Source organism: Erithacus rubecula, assembly GCF_903797595.1.
Source record: "Erithacus rubecula genome assembly, chromosome: 16".
Classification (NCBI taxonomy): Eukaryota; Metazoa; Chordata; class Aves; order Passeriformes; family Muscicapidae; genus Erithacus; species Erithacus rubecula.
The window spans coordinates 1,640,458-1,654,342 of NC_136668.1; the positions used below are offsets into that span (position 1 = coordinate 1,640,458).

The 13,885-nt window shown below is 59.8% G+C and overlaps 2 protein-coding genes across 5 annotated transcripts in view; one reads left to right on the plus strand and one right to left on the minus strand.

The window, feature by feature from the left end:
* Positions 1–5,605: 5,605 nt before the first annotated feature.
* Positions 5,606–6,667, plus strand: LOC306808802 (uncharacterized protein; the record flags this gene model as incomplete). The annotated part of the gene is made up of 2 exons (XM_079319788.1): positions 5,606–6,141; positions 6,283–6,667. The coding sequence occupies 2 exons, from the start codon at positions 5,606–5,608 to the stop codon at positions 6,665–6,667; spliced, it is 921 nt and encodes a 306-aa protein (XP_079175914.1).
* Positions 6,668–6,724: 57 nt separating this feature from the next.
* The window catches only part of PCDH1 (protocadherin 1), a gene marked incomplete at its 3' end in the record, with an annotated part of 52,150 nt that continues 44,989 nt past the window's right edge, over positions 6,725–13,885 (minus strand). For 2 of the 4 annotated variants that reach the window (XM_079319745.1, XM_079319744.1), the window contains exons 5-6: positions 8,915–8,957; positions 6,725–7,110 (exon numbers count right to left, since the gene is read on the minus strand). In XM_079319745.1, coding sequence (XP_079175871.1) covers positions 8,932–8,957 — 26 coding nt within the window. The remainder of the gene's footprint in view (positions 7,111–8,914; positions 8,958–13,885) is intronic. The other 2 variants (XM_079319743.1, XM_079319742.1) reach the window with 1 other exon arrangement.

Genomic DNA, 13,885 nt, shown 5'->3' on the forward strand with positions numbered 1-13,885 from the left:
GTGCTCGGGCAGCACCCCAGCCCTGTCGCCGTCAATAAACGGAGCCGTGCAGAGCCCCCCAGAGAGGGGGCTGGGCTGCCTCTAAATCTCCTAATCCCCTTCATCAGAGTGCCAGACAAGCAGAGACACCGAGCAAACTGCCTGGGGCTGGGCCCCCCTGCCTCCTCTGAGCTGCTGCAAATCCCAATCATCCTGCGGGCGATTACAGGGGCTTCTCCTGGAGCACAATATCCAATCTCCCCCAGAGGCCAGCGCAACATATGCGGGGCCAGGCTGCGGGGCCGCCGCGGGCTCGTCTCTCGCTCATCCTATTAGCGGAGTGCCGGCAGGGATGTGCGGGACCGGGGGACGGAGGGAGCGGCTCCGGCCCTCCCTGCCCTCTCCATGGTCCTGCTCTGGAGGATTCACTGCTGCTTCTGGGAATGGTGGAATAAAACACATCTCGTGGTTTAAAAAAAAAAAAAAAAAAAAAAAATTACAAAAGGTGGTGTCAGCTCTTCGGGTCTTTTGGAACATCTACCCTTGAGCACTAGGCTGGCTCAGCGGTGATGCAGAGCCCTGCTTCCTTGCCAGCGGGGATTTGTGGCCATCATCACAGCAGAAAGAGCTGTCCCATCACTCATCCCAGGAAAAATCCACCCTGCTGGGCACTCGCTGCTCAGCCAGCTCTGGGCAGAGCTGCTTGGCCCAGGAACCACCTCAGCATCTTTTAAATTCTGTAAGGATTCGGTGAGGATAGACCAAGCTGTTCTGAGGATCCCACCTTGTTGCCTGTTTCCCAGAAATGCCCATTGCTCTGGGAACATGGAACTTGGAGAAGGGAGCACACAAGCACAGATGATGACAAGGGTGAGACCCTGAGGTTTCCCAGAGCAGATGTGGCTGCCCCTGGATCCCTGGAAATGTCCAGGGCCAGGCTGGATGAGGCTTGGAGTAGCCTGGAACAGTGGAAGGTGTCCCTCCCATGGCAGGAGTGGGATGAGATGATCTCCAAAATTCTTTCCAACCCAAACCCTCCTGTGCTACTGTGGCTTCTGAAAATTCAGCTTTAAACCACCCAGTGCTCAGAGCTAAGCAAAGTCCTGCTGGGAAAACCCTCAGGAAAGGCAGTCTGGGAGGAAATGGCACCACTGCACTGCTGGAGCCAGCGAGAGATCCCAAACCTCATGCCTATTACCATGCAAGGCCTGAAAATGCCCCTGCCAGGTCTGTGCAGGCAGATGGACAGCGGGGGCTGCAGGGTCAGGCCCTCAGGAGGCACAGGAATTAAATTTCCCCTCAAAATGGATGTCCCTGGCCTGGCACATTCCCAGCTCCTGCTGTAAGCCAGGACCCAATTAAAGCAGCTGTACCTGGAAAAGGCAGGTCACAGCAAAGCCCTGGCACGAGCCCAGCCTGGCACATGCCAGCCACCCCTCAGCCCAGGGGAGCCACCAAGTGGGGCCAGCAGCTTCCAGCTCCTCCACCTGCAGCCAGGAATGAATCCCCACAGACTGAGCAGGGACACTGAGGCCACATCAGCCACTCCATGGAGCCCAAGCGCTTGGAATAACCCTGGGGTGGAAGATTCCTGATTCCCACCTAGGAAAGGGCTCCCTGGGCACCAGATCCCACAGCCAGGGTGCTGCTGATGGGATCCCTGTGCCTGTTCCTGTTCCCCACCCCTTGCAGGGCTCTGTGGGTGCCAGATGCCATTCTTAGGGTGCTGCTGATGGGATCCCCATGCCCATTCCTGTTCCCCACCCCCTGCAGGGCTCTGTGGGTGCCAGATCCCATCCTTAGGGTGCTGCTGATGGGATCCCCATGCCCATTCCTGTTCCCCACCCCTTGCAGGGCTCTGTGGGTGCCAGATGCCATCCCTAGGGTGCTGCTGATGGGATCCCTCCCCAGCCCCTGGCCGTGCTGGGCAGCTGCAGCATCCGCAGCATCCTCAGCCCCTTCCCAGCCGGTAATTGATGTGTGCTGCCATGGAAACTGGAGGGTTCCAGCCCGGCTGGATGCGAGCTCAGGGCTGTGCTGGAGGAGCAGGAAAGCTTCGTGTGCCGGTGTGGGGTGAGGGGAGAGCAAGGGACGGGGAGGAGAGGCAAGGAGGGAGTAAGGAGGGGAGGGAGAGGGTGGGAAAGGGCCAGCAGAGAGGGGAAGGAGGTGCAGATGGGGGCTCTGGATATCCTGGGATGGCTGAGGAGGAGGAAGGAGTGTGAGGAGCAACTGCAGAGCATGGAATGTTCAGGCTGGACAGAGAGAGTCTGGGACTGTCTCTGCTTAGGAAAACACCCTTTGGTCACCTGTCCTGGGCACAGGAGCTCTGCCCTCTGTGCCAGCTCTGCCAGCCTGGCACCACCCTCAGCATCCTGACTCTCTTTCCTTGGGATGGCAGCAAAGGGCACTGGAGACACCTCCCTGCTCCCATCCCTGCCTGAGGGGCAGCTGAGAGCCCCCAGCCCTCACCACGAGAGGTGACCCCTCAGGAATGGGGGCATCGAGTCTCCTCTCATGGGCCTGCAGAGCCCTGGGGAGGGGACGGCTCAGAAGGGGTCTCTGCAAAGGGGAGCTTCATCTTCATGGGAACTCTTCCTTCCTGGAGTCTTCTAGGTTGGGAAGGAGTCTTTGCTTGGTGATCCAAAAACAGGGAGCCCAGAGCTGAGCATGGAGATGTGCAAGGCTGTGTGTGAGCCCAGATGTGCCACAGCTGTATGGAACCCACCAGAGAGGAGAGCAACTCTACCCCGAGCCAGGAAAGCTCGGGATTGTCAGGATCCTGTGCAAAGGCAGGCAGGGAAACCCCACAGACACAGCTGGAGGAGATCCCTGCAGCTGGGGTGGGAAGAGCCACAAATGTGCCCCAGTTTGGAGTGGCCCAGATGTTTCTGAAACACCCCAAACCCCCAGCCATGCCTGGGAAAAGAGATGGGAATTGGAGAAAGTCTCCAAGGAGTGGTGGTGGAGATGGGCTGGGATCTGGAGAGTTTTGGTGGTATTTTCCCTGATTCCGACCTTGGCTGGTGACAAGCACAGGTGGTCCTGAGGCTGGGGATGTTTTTTCATTGAAATATCTGTGTTTTGGTGATAAAATCAATCCCAGGATCATGGAATGGCTTGGGCTGGAAGGGGCCTGGAGGGACACCTTCCACTGGAGAAGGATGATCCAATCCCAATCCAACCTGGCCTTGAAGGAGTCTGATCTGTTCCAAAGTGTTTAGGGGCTCATCCTCCTTCTCCTTGTGCAGGAACATCCTCAAGCAGAACAACAGTGAGCCAAGAGAGGGGCAGGAAGGCAGGGAGATCCCAAAGGATGGTCAGGAAGCAGCCAGGCCCAGGTTTTCACACTTTTATTGTAAAGCTTTAGGAAGGGCTAATTACAATGGAGTTGGTCATCTCGACAGCTCAGCAAACGAACGGAACAGGGGAAGAACAGAAAGGGGGGATCACGACGGTGTCATGCTCACGGCTCCGAACAGAAAGAGTTACAAGGGAATCAATTGTGCTCACAGCGCCCGGGGAAAACCCAGCCCAAGGCCCGAGGGCTTCCCCGCACAGGGAAATGCATCACACATTGAGCAGTACAACCTTAGCAAGAGGCGTCGCCTTAGACGTAGGGCACCATCTGAAAAATAGTGGGGGTACTTTACTCTGCCATAGGATTTCTCCTTTAGAAAAGCTACACCTGCATGTACATAAAACTGTACAAAAAACAAGGCATCACAAGCAAGGAAATGAAATCTCGTATAAATAGAACCAACACTGAAGAGCTACAAAGGGGTCGCTTAGATCCTTCCCACGCAGCCCGCCTGCTCCCTGGCTCCCACCTTTGGTTTTCCCCCCTGGCTTGTCCTAGTGCAGTGTGAGATACAGTGAACCCTCCTCCTCCTCCTCCTCCCTGTGCTTGTCTGGACTGGAGCCCGTGGGGAGCTGTCCTCCCCCCACGTGCACAGAGGCTTTATCCTTCTGGCTTATAATTGTGCAAATGAGCTTCTTCCCACAGCACCTCTTCCTCGCCCTCCCCCAGGACTGATCCCCAGCCACACTGGCAGCTTCCCCCCCGGGATAAATCCCCTCAAACCCCTCTCCCAGGACTGATGTCCAGCGCCCTCTGCTCCCCAGGGACCCATCCCACTGCACCCCTGGCACCCCACTGGTCCCATTGCCCCCTCTGGCCTTCCCCACACACCCTCCCAGTACCCCGATACCCCCAACCCCTCTGCACCCCCAGACACCCAACCCTGGCCTCACTGTGCTCCCCTTCAAATCCCCACCAGCCCTCTGTGCACCCCACAGGACTCACCCCCCCTTGAACCCCAAACCACCCCCAAACCCATCCCCACCTCCATCCCTCCGCACTCCCCTTCCCCCTGCACCGTGCTCGCACTGAGGACATCGCCAGGTGCTCCAGGAGACAGCACAGCAATTCCAGCCACAGGAATTCCAGCCTCGGGATCCCTCTGGAGACCCCAGCACAAGGTAGGGAGCCCACCCTCCGGGATAAGGTGGTCTGGGACAAGCCCCCCTCGGATGTGGCTCTCCCGGGGGTCCCCAGGAGGGGCACTGGACTCTGCCACTGCCTGAGCCCAGGGGAGGCGTGAGCAGCCGAGTTGGCAGTGGAGTCAAAGATCATGGCCAGCGTGGCCAAATTGCACATTCTGCCCAGTTTGGCCCTGAAACTACAGAGCTACAATAAAAACAAGTTCAGGAGCGGCACCTGCTCAGGCAGCCGGAGCGGGCAACGCGTCCCCGCGGGGCAGAGCAGGAATCCCGGCTGGACATGCCCCAGAGCATCCTGCCCGCCGGGACAGGGGCACGGGAGGAGGGTCCTGCCTCCTCCGGGGCCGCGGAGTGGCAGCGGGGCCACTCGGGGAAGGCAGGGCTGGGGCACGAGGGACACGAGGGACACAGGGGACACAGGGGACACGAGGCAGCGGGTGCGAGCAGGCGCCTTCTGCCGCCCTTCCTTTGTCCCCTGGGCTCGGCTGGCACGTGTCCCCTCGGGCGGCCCTGCCACCGCCCGACGGAGGGAGAGGAGCTGCTCAGAGCGGGGTATGGAGGGGAAGGAGGCTGGGCAGGGGGGTCCCCAGGCACTACGGCTATGGCAGGGCAGGCCCTGCCCCGGCCCGCCCGGGCCTGCGGGGTCCCTGTGCCCCGGGCCCGGCAGAGCCCCGCGCCAGCCCCGTGCAGCCCGAGGATGCGCCATCCTGCCGGCCCCGCTCCCTCAGGAAGATGCCAGAGCTGGAGATGGGAAGCACAAGGGTGCGGCACGGCCCTTCCCACGGCCTGGTGGGCGAGGACTGGCGAGGGTACCCAGCAATGAGGCACCAGCGGCCCCGACCCCTCCTGCCAGCGGTGCACCCCAAACCAGCCCTGTGCCCGGCTGCCAAGGGAGCAGCCACAGAGGCAGGGGTCCCCTCCGGGGAGCCCTGTGAGGGGCAGGGGCTCCTCTCCCCCCGCCGGGGCAGCAGGGACCTGCCGGGGAGGCCGGTGGCCTTTGACAATGGAAGAGAAAGCTGGACCCCGTGAGAGTGGCCCTGTGGCCTAAGGGCAGCGGGAGTCCAGCGAGCAGGGGCTCGGCGGCCCCCGGTGTGACCCTGAGACAAAGCTCCTCCTCACAAAGGCAATGGTGGCTTTACAGGCGGGTGGGACGGAGGTCGAGGGCGCGGCACAGCCTGGCCTCGTGGGCATCCCCTGCCCCGGGGGAGGCCCGAGAGCCGCGGCCGCTGGCGGCCTCCCTGCCAGCAGAGGTGGGCTGAGGGCTTCTCCGGACCCAGCCGGTCCCTTCCTGGGGACATCCCCGCCCCGGGCCCTTGGCTGGGGGCTTCCCCACCCCTCCTCTACCCGCCAGGCACAGGGCCACCACCGGGGACCCCCCCACACCCCCAAAGCAGCCCCCACCTATGGCACCGGGCAGTCCCTAGGGACCCTGCAGCTTGTGGGCACAGTGACAACGTTCAGAAACAGATCCAGGCTGAAAAAACAGCAAAGTCCCTACAGTCCGGCCAGGATGCTGCCCCTGTCCTCCAGCTCCCCAGCTGCTGTTTCAGGGACTGATCACATCTCTATTTACAATATAGAACATGAGTGCGGGCCGGACGCTGCGCTCCCAGGGGCTCTTCCACGCAGGAAACCATTCAAAGCTGGAACTTGCTCCCTGTGGTTTGTAATTTTTTTCTCTTTTTTTTTTTTTCTTTGTTTTGTTTTTCCTCTTTTTTTTTTTTTTTGTTTTGTTTTTGTTTTGTTTTCTCTTTAAATGTCTTTTTTTTTTTTTTTTTTTTTTTTTTTTTTTTTCATTTCAAGGACAATAAAAAGTTGCGATCAGGCAGGACTTGAATGTCATTCCTATAAGATTCGTATTTACAGGAGTCTACAGCAAAGAGACAGGCAGCTGGCTCCCCCCGTGCTCAGGGACACCCCTCGTCCTATGCCCCAGGAACTCCACCAGCTCTGCGTGGACCTTTGGTACGTAAGCCCTTCTCTCCCTTCTCCGTGCCCTCCGCACCAGGAGCCTGCCCAGCCCTCCCCTCAGCAGTTCGGGATGCTCGGCAATCGGGGGTTTGGGATGCTTTTCATCCTCCCCATCCACCCACCCCCAGCCCCAGGACAACACGGGGTTAAAAAGGCGCTCCTCTCATCCCTGCCTCGCCCTGCCCTGCTCCCCCTGCCTGGAGAAGCGGAGCCATAAAGCATCGAAGTGGAAAACGTTCCTCTGGCCTCTGCTCCCTGCCCCTCACGCCCAGCCTCACAGGTAGATCTCCCTCTTGGTGGTCTGCGCCGAGGGGGTGGTGGCTGGCTGGAAGTCCGAGGTCTGGGTGAGAGGAATTTCCTCCATGGGAGAGTCCTTGCAGGGCTCATGGCTACTATTGGAGAAGGCACTGTACGTGGGGAGCAGGCGGAGGTTGGCCATTTTGGTGCTGCGCTCTTCCGACAGTCTGGGGCTGCCGTTCCCGACTTGCTCTTGACTCCCTCTGTCTTGGTAAGGCACAAAAGTGGAGAGTTTGAGGGCATTCTTGGGCCTGCGGCTGGGGGAGGACTGGCCGGGCATCCAGCAGGTGTCGGAGTGGCCGAACTCTGTGCACTCCCGGGTGCAGGTCCCAGTCATGGCTACATCGGGCAGAGGCCGGAGATCTGCGGGGAACAAGGGACAGCGGCGTTACCCCGGGAACCCCTCGGGCTGCGGGACGGGTGGAGGGGCCGGACAGCTCCGTCCTGCCCACGCTGGGGGGACAGCTGCACCTGGACTCCCCTCGTCCAAATGTTCTTCCCCTCACCAAGGTCTCGGGAGCATTCTCACCATTCCCAACTCCCTATTTTTTCCTGGAGTTTCCCCTCAACACAGGCTCTGGGCACGTTTTTCCCCTCACCATGGGTTCTGGGCCTGTTTTTCCCCTCAGCACAGGGTGGCCATTTTGATCTCTGGGCATTTCCAGATTCCCATTTTTTCCCCAGAGTTTCCCCCTTCACCATGGCCTGCAGGTTCTTGGGAGCATTCCCAGAACCTGGGAACTGAAACCATGAACAGCCAGGGAGCAAGGCAGAGCTGGGAGGGAAACCCAAAGCTGCAGAGAAACAGGAGGCAGAGCACAGGGCAGAGCTGCCCAAGCCCCTTTGAAGACCAGGATTGCACAGTTTGGATTTTCTCAGCAGGACACATGCTGCCGCACCGGGACTGTCAACCCAGAACTGAACCTGCTAAGCTCCAGGAATTCCCTCTGGGCACCACTCATGGCTTCACTGTGCAGAGACAGAAGTGTCCTGGACTCAGCCCCGAGGCAAAGCCGTGTGTCCTGGGCAGCATCCTCGGGCAACCCTGCCCTGCTCCCACCAGCCATTCCAGGCCATGTTCCAGCCTCCCTCAGCAGGAGCCACAAGTCCAGCCAGACGTAAATCCTGGTCTCCCATGGAGCCTGGAATCCCTGAGCACAGAGGCAAAGCCATGCCCGCTCCGAGAGAGGCTGGAGGTGCCCTGTGGAGGTGCCAGGGGTGTCCTGTGGAGATGTCAGGGTGCCCTGTGCACCAAGCCCCTGCTCCTGAGGGAGCCCGGCAGCCGAGGGCACGAGCTCCCTGCTCCTGGCACGGCCAGGACACTGAGCACCAGTTACACCAGTCCACAGATTGGTGTCCTCACACACCAGCCACCCCTGCCCCAGGTGTCCCTGAGCCTTGGCTGGGTGTCTTGCACAGGCAGCAACCATCATGAGGCTTCTGAGGCCAGAATTTGGCACGTCCATGCAGAGCTGAGTGTCCCTGCCAGAGCCATCCCAGCCACGAGCCACTCCTTGATCCCTGCCACAATTTGGGACACCACAGAGTGCCCCAGGACACGTCACTGCCTGCTGCCACAAGCAGAGCCAGCCTGGAGCTGATGCAGGGGCTGCTCATGACCTTGAGGCTGCTCAGACTTCCAGATGTCCCTGTGGTTCCCAAAAATCCTCTCCGTATCTCCACCACCGTGGAGCTCTCTCCACTGACTGACGAAGCGATGTGCTAATGAACTCTGGGCACCTGAGACATGTGGGGCACCTCCTGAAGACAATTCCCACAATCGCCTGATCCCAAAAGCAGGGCAGAGCCATGGGCACTCCCTGAGCTCTGGGAAGAGGCAAACCAGAGCACCACGGCGAGGTTCCTGCCCTGGCCAACACTCCCTCCTGCCACCAGTTTGGGACTGTCACACACTCGAGTCACCCTGGCCCAGCTTCCACACACAGGATGCAGGAGAAGGCTCCAGACAATGCTGGGAATGCTCGACACCGGCATGGATGAAGGGGCAAATCAGCAGCCAACCATCGTGTGAGCACATCTCGCCCCAAAACCATCCCCAAAGGCAGTCCGGTTTCCCCCTGGGGCCTGTGCCCACATTCCATCCCTGGCACCCCCAGAGGCTCCCCCTGGAAGCTGGGATATCCTGGCAGGAGCCACACGGACATACCTGATGGCAGCCCCCCTTCACAGCCTGCTCCGCTCAGGGGACTCTGATGAGGGGCAGAAAAAGGACGACAGCGTCACATCAGTGCACAGCCCCGGCCTCCACACCCCCTTCAGCCTCTGCCACCCCCGTCCCCCCGGTCCCCGCTGCCTCCTGGCCCTGTTCCAGCCTCCTGGAGGCCGCTGGGCCACCGCTGCTCCTCCTCCCTCTATCCTTGCTCCAGCTTTATCCTGCTCCTCCCTGCAGCCCTGGCGGGACTCACACCGGGACACCCGAAGCCACCTGGGTGGTGACACCAGCAGCTCAGGCTGGGGCTGTGCACGCACACATGGACACACACATGGACACACACATGGATACACCCTGTGGATACACACAGGGATACATCCCAGAGGATGCTCCACCCTGGACAGCCATGCTTGCACCGCGGGGACAAAAAGCAGCAGCAGCAGCACAAAAGCAGCAGGGGACAGGGCAGTGGTGGTGGCAACACAAGAGCACGGCTTGGCAGGGCACGTCCTTGGGGCTGGCCCTGCACCAGCTGCCTCATTTCCTGGGGAACTGCCTCCATTCTGTCTCCCACGTGAGACACAAAACCAGAGGCACAACAGCTCCGTTTTCATCTTTTCATCCCTGCTCTGGGCGAGTCCAAGCAGAGAATGGGATCTGAATCCCAGAGGATCCATTGGGTTTTCCTCTCAGGATGCACAGGATGGTGGCCATGCAATGGCTTGGTCACTCTGAGGTCGTGTTCTGTGGTCTTTCACTCCTGTCCAAGACGAATTATCACCATCCTGTCCTCAACAACTTTCCTCCTGGACATCCTTTCCTCTTCCAGAAAGGCTCTGTGCTCCCAGGGGAGTGGACAGGAGCCATTCCTGCTTCCTGGGGCAAAAGGAGCTTTGCTGAGCCCACAGAGGGGACTGGCAGGACTGAAATAAAATCCACCTCTGCAGGGAATAAAGCTACGGAGATTTCCTTGTGCCAGCAGAAGCTTGGGAATGGCAGGATCAAGCAGGAACGTTGTGTTCAGGGTCTTTTATTCTGTGTTTCCCATTGTCTGCTCCTGGCACTGAAGGCTTTTTCCAGCATTGTCCCCTCACTTGTGGAGCTGCTGAGGAGCGGATTCAGTGCCATGAGCCCGGAACGGGGCAGGGTGGAATTCCTGAATAGCTGGGACTGAGGGAAAATACGACCCCATGGCCTAATTCCCAGCACATGCTGGTGGCTCAGGGACTCTGATATGTCACCAGACAAGCACAAATCCCTCTTGGATGGGAATTTTTGCTCAATTTTTCCCCAATTCTGTGGGGTGGTGAGGAGGCAGGCCCACACCTCAGGGTGCACAAAAGGTACTCAGGATTTCGGATCCCTCCTCCACCCAAAATGCACTTTTGTGCCTCCGAAGCCCTGGAATGTGACAACATTCCCTGGGATGACAAGGATGGTCACTCCCTCTCTAGTATCACGGTGTCCTGACCATGCCAAGTGAAGCTTTGTGCAGCTGCCATGTTTTCCTGAGCTTTGGCACATCCTGGCTATTCCAGGCCACCAGACTGTGCTTCCCAGGCAGGGAAGTGGTTGCTTGGGCACTCACAACCCTCACATCACCCGTTCCCACAGATTTGCCTTTCTCTGGCATCCCCTTCTCAGCTGCCTCAGGGTGCCCTCCTCCTTAGGGATGAATCCAGGGCAGGAAAAGTTGGGATCTCTTTGGTTTTTGGGGTTTGAGGACACCCTCAGAGATGCCAGGTTGGCTCCTCTGGGAAGAGGCACAAAATCAAGCTGCTGCTGATTATTCCTGTCTCCCTCTCTCCCCATCCAGGAGCTCATCCTGTTGCAGGGCTTCTCCAAAACCTTACTGGGGGATTCCAGCAGAGCTCTGGGGCACTTTGGGAGCAAGACAAAAGCAGCAGCCTCAGCCAGCAGTGCTTCCATCTCCTGCAGGAGGCTGGCAGAGGTTCCCTGGCCCTCTGCAAGCCTGGGAGCTCCAAGCAGAGGCTGAGAGCCAGCCCCCAGCTCGTTTTTTATGCCACCTTCTGCAACATCTCCAGCCTAGTTTGGTCCTCCCGTGTCTTCCACTTGCGTCAGTGCAGGGAGAGCAGGGCTGGATGATGCAGCACAGAAGTCTTGGAAAGGAGGGGATGTGCTGGAGCAGCTCAGGGAGGGGAGGCAGTGGGTCTGTGACAGAGCAGAGCACGGCAGAGGATGCAGAGAAGCCCAGGAAAGGGGAGGAGGGAAGCACAGAATGCCAGGAGGGACTGGGGAGGTTCAGCAGTGGGGGGAAAAACAGGAACAGGAGTGTGGGGAGAGCAGCTGGGAGGAAAACCAGATGCTTTCCCAAAGCTGGGATCAGAAAGAGCCTTCTCCCCTCCCTGGGGAAAACTCATTCCATCCAGCTGCTCCAAGAGCAGAGCCCCAAAGCCCTGAGCTGTGCTGGCCCTGGGGACAGAGTGACAGAGCAGGGCCCACACTACACCAAAATTCCAAAGGTCTCTCCTCAGCCAGGGAAAGGGGCAGTGCTCCCAGGAGAGGCAGCTGGGCCACCTGGAAATGCCCCTTCTCCCATTGCAAGCTTCTGGGATGTCCCTGAGGGTGGTGGCCTCTGGTGACATCAATTCCCAGCAGCACTGTCCCCCTCCCTGTGCAGCCCCTCCCTTCCTGCCCCACAGCTCCTGGCAGCCGGCACCACTCCCTATTCCACCATTCCTGGTGCTGTTCTCCTGCACCATGGCTGCTCCAGGAACCATTCCTGGCAATCCAGAGGTGCTGCCAGGCCCCATCCGCCATGCCAATGTTCTCCACAGGTGCCACTCTCCCGCAGTGCCACTCCCCACAGGAGTGTCCCCCACAGGAGTGTCCCCCACGGCACAGCTCTCCCACAGCCATTTCCCACAGTGCCATTCCTGGGAAGCTCTGTCCCCCATGGCGCTGCTGCCTCCAGGTATGGGTTCCCCATGGTGCCACGTCCTGCAGGTGCCATGTTCTGTGCTGCTGCTGCCTCCAGGTGCAGCCTCCCCCCGCTGCTGCCTTCCCTGCAGGCAGCTCTGCTGCAGTGGAGCCATTTCCTCCAGGTGCCATGTTCTACAGCGCTGCTCCCTCCAGATACCACTTCCCTGCAGAGCTGCTTCCTCCAGGCACAGTGCTGCTGCTCCCCTCCCTCCTCACACACCCTAAGGAACAGCTGGGACTGTGCAGCCCAACATCCCGTGTTCTTACACTGGGTAGCCCAATTCCTATCCTATCCTATCCTATCCTATCCTATCCTATCCTATCCTATCCTATCCTATCCTATCCTATCCTATCCTATCCTATCCTATCCTATCCTATCCTATCCTATCCTATCCCATCCCATCCCATCCCATCCCATCCCATCCCATCCCATCCCATCCCATCCCATCTCAGCAGGATCTTTCTGCAGGGAGCAGCAGCTCTGTGGCTCATTCCCAACACGTTCTCCCCTTGCCAGGGCTGTTGGGAGAGGGGAGCTGCTCTCTGCAGGTGGCTCTGGAGCCAGGATCTCCCTCACAAGGCTCAGAGACAAGGTCCCCCTTCACGCCTCAAATGAGGGGGGCACAGCCAGTGCATTATCTCAGCAGGGAATCATGGAATGTTCTGAGCTGGAAGGGACCCACCAGGATCATGGATCCAGCCTCTGTCCCTGCCCAGACCCCTGTGCACCCCTGGAGCTCTGGCAGCCTCAGGGCCGTGCCAAATCCCTGGGGAGCCTGGGCAGTGCCAGCACCTCTGGGGAGGGAAGAACCTTTCCTGCTCTCCATCCCAAAGCTGCCCCCGGAGCCGTTCCCTCCTTCCCTGAGCTGTGCCCTCAGCTCCTGAGCTGCAGCTGAGCCAGCCCAGTGCCCTCAGCTGCCCCTCGGGTGCCCCTCCAGAGCCTCCCCAGCCCCGGCTCCTGCTCTGGCACTCTGGAGCAGCTCTGGGTCTCTCTGATGTTGTGGCACCAAAAACTGTCTCAGAACTCCAGGTGAGGCTGCCCCAGCCTTGGATGGCTGATCCCCTCAGGACACCCTTTGGATGCAGGATCCTTCCCACAGCTCTTCACCCATTTCTGACCCAAATTCCCACGTGGACAAGCCCAGAGCTCACCAATGTCCCTACTGGAGCTGCTGGAGGCTGCTCGGCCACACAGCGTAGCTCCAGGGACCGATGGGCACAGAAAGCTCGGGAGCTCCCCGCAGCCCCAGCATTTCCCAGCCCCAGCTTTTCCCAGCCCCAGCTTTCCCTCCCTCACCCCTCCCCGTGCAGACGGCTTGCAGGACCATTCCTAGCACTACAACACCCAGCCAGACGGCTGCGGGACCAATTCTAGCACTACAACACCCAGCCAGATGGCTTCCCAAACTTCCCACCCTCGCTCCAGATGGCTCCCGGTACCGGAGCCCGACCCGGCACTGCCCACCGAGGAGGTGGCTGCGGCTCCGAGCCGCTCCTCCAGCTCCCGGGGCAAGAAGAGGCAGCACCCGCTCCTCCCGAGCATCCCCGGCACTACGCGGGATGCTGCCAGCGCTCAGACGGGTTCGTCCCGGGCTCGGGAGCCGGGAGATGGAACACACACCCAGCATCGTCCCCGCTGGCTCTGCCCTGGTGCTGAGCAGCACGGAGAGCTGGCCCTGAGGCGAACGGGCTGCCAGCCCCCAGCTGCCCGCACGGAGCAGCCCCCAGCCCCTGGGGCTGTCCCGGAGCTGCAAATCCCATCCCGGGAATGGGTGCGGGCAGATGCACTCACCAGGCTCAGCACCGCTGGCACAGCTGGGGCCGGGAAGCTTTGCTTGGCTCCCAGGGGATGTGTTGTTTCTTTTCCTCATTCCCAGGGGATCTGTTTTCCTTTCTGGCTCCCAGGGGGTCTGTTCTTCCTTTTCCCCACTCCCAGGGGATCTGTTTTCCCTTTTCCCAGCTCCCAGAGGATCTGTTCTTCCCTTCTGGCTCCCAGGGGATCTGTTCTTCTTTCCCTGCTCC